At 61.0% G+C, this 6,789-nt stretch overlaps 2 protein-coding genes across 2 annotated transcripts in view; one reads left to right on the top strand and one right to left on the bottom strand.

Moving 5' to 3' along the window:
• Window positions 1–93, bottom strand: part of MNEG_7542 (enolase) — a gene marked incomplete at both ends in the record, with an annotated part of 5,189 nt that extends 5,096 nt beyond the window's left edge. The window contains one exon of the mRNA XM_014043985.1: window positions 91–93. Within this exon, the coding sequence (XP_013899439.1) occupies window positions 91–93 (3 nt within the window). The remainder of the gene's footprint in view (window positions 1–90) is intronic.
• Window positions 94–1,577: 1,484 nt separating this feature from the next.
• On the top strand, window positions 1,578–6,752 carry MNEG_7541 (Structural maintenance of chromosomes flexible hinge domain-containing protein 1; the record flags this gene model as incomplete). Its single annotated transcript, XM_014043984.1, has 18 exons — window positions 1,578–1,598; window positions 1,760–1,837; window positions 2,014–2,156; window positions 2,335–2,434; window positions 2,630–2,742; window positions 2,911–3,017; window positions 3,229–3,401; window positions 3,581–3,753; window positions 3,883–4,067; window positions 4,238–4,345; window positions 4,595–4,710; window positions 4,811–5,054; window positions 5,264–5,345; window positions 5,500–5,583; window positions 5,810–5,904; window positions 6,103–6,206; window positions 6,560–6,682; window positions 6,744–6,752. 18 exons carry the CDS (start codon window positions 1,578–1,580, stop codon window positions 6,750–6,752), a joined length of 2,058 nt encoding a protein of 685 aa, XP_013899438.1.
• Between the last annotated feature and the right edge of the window lie 37 nt (window positions 6,753–6,789).

Here is a 6,789-nt window from a genome sequence, read left to right as displayed (position 1 = left end):
ATCAGGGGCGGGGCAGATGCTGTGTGCACGGGACAGGCCCATGTCTTGTCTTTCAACGTACAACGCAGCCTTGGTGGCCTCCGCGCGCACCATTCTACCCTCGGCCACGCGCGTGCTTGTTGTGTGTCGGAGTCAGGAGTGATCTTTGCGTAAAATATTGTTTGTTTCCGCTGGACGTACAAGTGGATGTATATATTGCATTGTGATTATTGTTATCTCTATATTCGCCGCCATCTGCGCTCGCGACCCACGACACACTTTTCGCAGTGCCATTTTTGGCATGCCTCTTTGAATTAGAAACCTGTTACAGTCGCAGCGGGTGACTTTGGTACTGCGCCACACACTCATGTTCTTCGTATGTTGTGATGCCTCAACTCGAGGCCCTCAAGCTTTGCGTTGGCCACGGCCATGTGCCGCCATGTCCGGGTGCTGTGCGAACTCCAGAGTGAACATGAAGTAAACACAGCCGGAGTATCAACGTTTTGAGGAAACAGAAGACGGCCAACTGCGACTCCCATGTAGTTCAGGTATACTTTACCAAACACAAGCTACCGTCCAACAAAAACACACAAATGTTTTGGAGCTTGGTTGCGGGATTCAAACCCATTTGGACACAACAGAGCTGCGCTTGTTGACACCTGCGTTGGCAGGGAGCAGCATCGCCTGGATGCTTGCTGCAAGTGCTTGACGCCAAGTGAGATTCTGAAGTTGGCATGTGCGCCCCCACATGCTCTGTGTACACTGCTGCATGCAACATTTGCCGTGTGGGTGTCTACGGTGGTGAGCCCATCCAGGCCCCACAGGGTAACGGCGTACGGCTTACTGCACGCAAGCAAGTTCGTTGATATTTCTTGGCATACTTGAAAACAAACAGAAGCTGGCGCTGTGCCTGCATCTACACACACATGGCACACAGCATGGATATGCCAATCCTGATGGACACAGTACTGTAGGCACCGAGCACTGCCAATGGGTAGGCGGTCGGCTGCTAAATCTGCTAGATGGACCCCAAAAAAAACAACAATTCTGTATCTGCTTGTTTGCGCTGTCAAGTGGGGCTCGAGCGCCCCCCCCCCCTGGCCGGTTGTCGTAGTCGCACTGCAAACGGGGCACAGAGTACACGGGGCTGTTCATCATAGTGTACCACTCAACCATCACCACATTCTCCGTGACCCTTGTGCAAAAATATAAATTAATGTAGGGTGGGGCAGTCGGCTTAGCAGGACTTGAACGATGGTGCGCTGTGCGTGCTGTGTGGCCCCTCTCAAGCCTGCTGCGTCACCATGGTGCACGGTGCGCTGCTCAGCAGCCAGCCAAGCCCGCGTCAGTAGGTTGATATACTTTACATCTAGCTCATCAACAGCTTGCTTGTCATAACTTAGTTGCATCCAGGCAGAGCACGGCGAGAAGATCAAAGTTGACACCACTGGCGTTGTGTATCACCTGTGTCGCCATGTTTCGAAAATCTTTGATAATTGCGCCTTAGAACAGGCAACACAGCGCCGGGGGTGACCGGCGAGGCACCGGAGGCAGGCACCTTTGCAACTTAGCCGTGTGCATAGAGAAGCCTAGCACTCATGGAAAATCAAGGCATTGCGGTGAGTCAAATGCCTCAGCAAACGCTGAGATCTCCGCAGGGGTTGCAAAGCAGCGATGCGTGCGCCGCGCCGCAGCAGCTGTCGTCAGAGCCGCTGCACGCGCGTTCAAACGGCCAATCGCTGGCATGCGGGCTGTTCCGCCTGGCCCATGCCACACGCAGGCGAATGCTGCACACCAGGCCGCAGGAAAGCTGGGGCTTGCTGATGGGGCACCCCCGGGCGGCGGCCAGGTGTACAAGGTGCGGACGATTTTGTGTGCGCCACGCTCAGCATCTGCTTCGCATGGGCGCACCCGCTTGCAAAGCTGATTGCGGCAGCAGCCAGCTTTGCGGCCCCTCCAGCAGCGTCGCCTGAAATCCCCTCTCCTGTCAGCCACCCAGACCCCCGCCATCCCACCCTCACATGCGTACCCTAGGAGCGCGTGTGCTTCAACCCCCACCCCAAAACCCTCACCATGGCGGGGGACTACGAGTATTTTGCGGCCCAGGGCCACCACCCCCTGGCCTTCGCACTGGCAGAGCTCGTGGACAATGCGCTCCGCGCCACCAAGGGCAACACGTGCGCACGCGCACAAACAGCTGCCGAATCTGCACGATTGCGCCACGGCTGCAAGCGCATGCACAACACCCCTGCTCTGGACTTGCGGCTGCACGCGCAACGACACAGCCAGTGCAGCGAATATCATAGGAGACAGCCAATGGCCTCATCGTTTTCGACCGCCTTTACGTGAGCGCAGGTCGCGGCCGCGCTCCATCGTGGTATCCCTGGTGCTCGACGAGGCGTCGTCGCGGGGCCTGGTGGCGGTCCGCGACAACGGCGTCGGCATGACGCCGCGGGTGCGCTCGGGCAGAGCGGCCTGGTGTGCGGATGTGCCTCGCATGCTGCTGGAGGCCGGCTTGTGGCAGAAGGTGTACATGCTTGCCTCGGCACGCGCGGCGGTGCGACCGTCCCTTGCCTTCCCTTGCCATTGATTGCGCCCAGCGCGGACCTTGCATGCGCTCGGCCCCCAACCCCACCCTGTGACCTCGAAGGAGCTGAACAACTGGGCGGTGATGAACCTGTCGATGGAGGACCGCGGGTTGCTGGACCCGGCCGCGCAGCAGCAGCAGCCGGCTGGGGGGCGCTACCTCAGTGGGGACATCAGGTGCGTGGAGGTCGGGGAGGTTGCAGGCCCTTAGTCATGGGTATCTGGTGCCTGCAGCAACACTCGTCCAGGCTTGGATAGGGTGACGGTGCGAGGTAGGGCTACAACCGGCGGACGGCAGTTTACATTCTATGAAGATGGCCCCCCACCCCTCGCAAAACCCCCCAGCTACTTTGGCGTTGGCTCCAAGAACGCGGCGTTCTACCTTGGCCGCACTGTGAAAGTGGTCACGCGGCCGCCAGGGGGCCAGAGCGTCCATGAGCTCTGCATACGCGGTGGGTGGAGGCTGGCCGGCATTCCCACAAGCTGCTTGCGTGCTCATCTGGAATCGCTCGCGCATCACACTGCAGAGCGGGTGACCTCTGCACCGTTGCCGTGGCACGCCAAAAAGAGGCAGTTCAAGTCCTGACCTTCGATGCTCTGAGTTTCTTGCTCATGCTTGCGATCCTGCAAGTAAGCCCTCTGCCCCTCATTGCACCATCCTAGGGGCTGAGCTGGAGCGGCGCTTCAAGGCGGGCGAGGCTGTCTACGAAGAGGACATGCTGCACAGGCCCCCTGGAGCCGCTGCCGTCGGCGCGGGCACGGCGGCCGGCGGGCCAGCTGCGCCGGCTGATGTGGAGGCGGGGTTTGGCCCCGCAGAGGCCTGGCTGGCGGAGGAGGTGGGCAGGCTCAGTGGGTGTGGGTGTTGGGTGAGGAGTTGCTGATCCAGGAAGAGGGCGGTACCGAACTCAAGGACCTTGTTTGTTGCCAATGCGCACTTTTTTCCAAATAGTATTGGGTGTGTGGGTAAGTACATGCGCGTTGACTGCCGCTTACGCCTGCTACATGTTACGTTCAGGCTGCGGGACAGGCTGCGGACGAGGCAAGCGGCAGCTTCACGCGCGTGGTGGTCGGCGACCTCAAGCCGGAAACGCTGGCCGCGCTGGTGGACGATGGCGCGCTCAGCGTGCTGCGCGACCTGGCGCACCTGTACCACTACTACATCCATGGGCCAAAGGGCAACGCTTTTGTGTGAGCCATTCCATCACGAACCAGCGTTTGCAGCTTGGTCTTTTGCATGCCTGTGTTTGCTGTGGTGCATGTATTCGCCCGCAGCAGTTTGCGGACCTTGCACGCCTTGCTCGCGCCTGGCCCGCGCAGAACGCCCGCGGCGCGAGCCCAGCAGAAGGGGCGGCACCAGCTGCCCGGCGGCGAGGCGCTGCCAGACATAGTGGTGGAGCTGCTGACAGACACATGCACGGCGCCATGCATTGTCGCCGGCGAGGGCGAGGCGGGCGTGGCGCCTCGCGCTGCGGCCTCTGACGGCTCGGGGCTCGGCAGCCAAGGTGATTCTAACAGGAGGGCCAGCCTGTCTTGCAGGCTGCCGGAGGGGTCATTCGGACCACCTTTTTGAAGCCTGCATGGTGTCGCCTCACTTGTCGCTTTGCATGGCCCACATGCGCCGGCTGTCTCCAAACCTCTGCCCCCCTGCCTTGCATACCTGATTGACACCCAGGCGTCCGATGGCGGCGGCGGCTGGCTGACGTGGACGATGACATGGAGAGCCGCTACCTGCGCGCCGCGCGCAGCACGCTGGAGTTCTGCCTGGAGGTCCCGGCCATGGGTGGGCGGCCGCAGCGCGACCTTAAACTGGGACCCCTTGCAGCATCACAGCCAGGCACCAGAGCCCTTGCTTTGCAGCCAGGTCAACAACACCATCATGTGCCGCTTGATGGCTGGCAGGCAGCCTTGTCGTGCGACCAAGCTGGATACGCGGCGCTTTGCCGCCTCCTCCATCCCCCTCACGCCCCATTACCCTCGCCGTGCTGCACGTGACGGTCAACCTCTGCTGCACCCGCTGCCCTCCCCAAAGGCACTGTTGAGGGTGTCCTGTGGTACTTCCCATTTGAGAACGACCAGGCAAGGCAGAGCATGGGCCTCAAAACGGGCTTGCAGCGTACGATGTTTGGGATATACTTGAGAGTGTTGGTATGCCAGCGATCCTCTAGCAGGCAGAGGCCGTCCTGCTGACATCAGTTTTGGCCCTCACTCTTCCGTCAACGCCCTGCAACCGCCCCGGGCGCTGCAGGAGACAGTCCCCGTGGACGACGAGACGCGCAGCCGGATGGCGCTCAGCGCAGCGGCAGGCAGCAACGGGCCCTCACAGATGGTGCCGCCGGGGGGCCCCGGCGGCGCCGGCCGCACGGCCGGGGCGCTCGCCCTCAACGCGACCCAGCTGCCGGCGCTGCTGGGGGGCCCCACGCAGGGGCCAGGCGGGGTGACTCAGCGCGCGCCACGGCTTGGGGGTGCTGAGCTGGAAATGCAGGATGCAGGTGCGGGGATGGGGTGGGGGCTGACCTGTGCAGGCCAGGGGCGATGTGACACGCATGGGGCTCCCTTGGATTTCAGATCATATCAGCATGCAAGCCTCACTTGTGTGTCTCTCGCTGCGGCGCACTGCTGGCGCTCCCCTCATCACCTGTAGCTGAGATGCTCGAACCTTGCCTGAAATGCCACTGTATCTGCCTACTGCCGTGCACAGCCACGTCACGTGTGCTGCAGGCGTCCCCAATCTTTGAGGCCTTCTGGCAGGGCCGCCTCATCCCTGGCGCCTGCGTGCCCAGGTGTGGAGAGGAGGGTTTCGCATGCCGTTAGAAGTGTCATCAATGTGTAATTTGTTGCTGGGCAATGACATGCTTGGCTGGTCCTGTGTAAGCAACTACAGCATTGGCTTGTCTTGACTATGTGCCTGCGCCCTTGCCTTCCCTACACCCGCAGCCTGCCGTTCCTGGATGCCACGCGTGCCAAGCGCACAGCCGCCGCCAAGGACCTTCTGCCGGACGAGGTGTTTGGGCGCATCAGGTGGGAAGTCCTGGGGGCGTGTGGACACATAGCACGCTTCCGACACATAGCATGCCTGACACATGGCACGCTCCTCACGCTGGCCGCCAGCGGTCCACCGCGTCCCTGTCCGTGCTTTGGGGTGTGGCGTTCATTATGTGCTTGCAGTCGTTGCGCTTCCGCGCATCCCTGTTCCAGCACACCATCCCCAAAGATACCCAACTTGGTTTGTTTTCTGACGCCGCAGGGGCGCGCTGTTCTGTGGGCCAGGGTGGCGCGTGACGCGCAACAAGCTGATGTTCCGGGACAACCTGTCGCAGCTGCTGGCCGACGCCGTGCCAGGTGACCTTTGTGGCTCGTTTGGTGGCCCGTCATGCAGTTCATTCCAGTTTTCCTCACTGGTGCGCCACCTTCATTCGCAACGGTAGTACACTTAAGCATTGGTTGGGTGCACACCAGTCATCCAGGGAGACGAAGCACTCCTTTCTCCACACCTGTGCAACGCACCCCCGACACCCCCCAAAACTCCCAAAACCCCAGCGGACCGCCACCTTGAGCGCCGTGCACGGGAGTGGCTGGTGGAGTGCCACCGCTCCCTGGACAGGAGCGTGCGGTTTAAGGGCATGGTCAACGCAGCCACACAGGTGATGGGGAGGCGGCCTGTTCCCCCTTATGGTTCTGCATCGACACAGCAAGTGTACATAATGTGATACACCAGTGTGTCCATGCTTTGAGCTCCACGCACTGGTCCCGCCACGAACCTGTACACATTTACACGCGCAAGTGGTGCAAGCGTACACACACACACACACACACACGTGCGCGCGCAAAGAGGGAGAGAGAGAGAGAGAGAGAGAGAGAGAGAGAGAGAGAGAGAGAGAGAGAGAGAGAGAGAGACGACGCATACGCACACACGCACGACACGCACACCACACATACTCTTACACACGGCAATGACACTCTTGCACGCACATTCACATGCATGCCGCATGTGCAGGCCCAAGCTCGCCGCGAGCTAGGGGAGGACGTGACCCTGTTTGAGCGCATCCACGACGGCCTGGGCGCCGTGGCCAAGGGGGATATCGTGCGGCTGGCCACCAAGCCGCAGATTGTTGGAAAGGTGGGTTTGACTCAGTCTGGTGTGGGTTCAAACATGGTGCAGTGTGCGGCGCTGATGGCAGGGGGAGTGAGAAAGAGATGATGGGAGAGAGTGAGACACACAGAGAA

The sequence above is a fragment of the Monoraphidium neglectum genome (genome assembly GCF_000611645.1).
Source record: "Monoraphidium neglectum strain SAG 48.87 unplaced genomic scaffold scaffold01343, whole genome shotgun sequence".
Lineage (NCBI taxonomy): Eukaryota > Viridiplantae > Chlorophyta > Chlorophyceae > Sphaeropleales > Selenastraceae > Monoraphidium > Monoraphidium neglectum.
The sequence above is the reverse complement of the archived record's forward strand: the minus strand, read 5'-3'. Positions and strand labels throughout refer to the sequence as shown.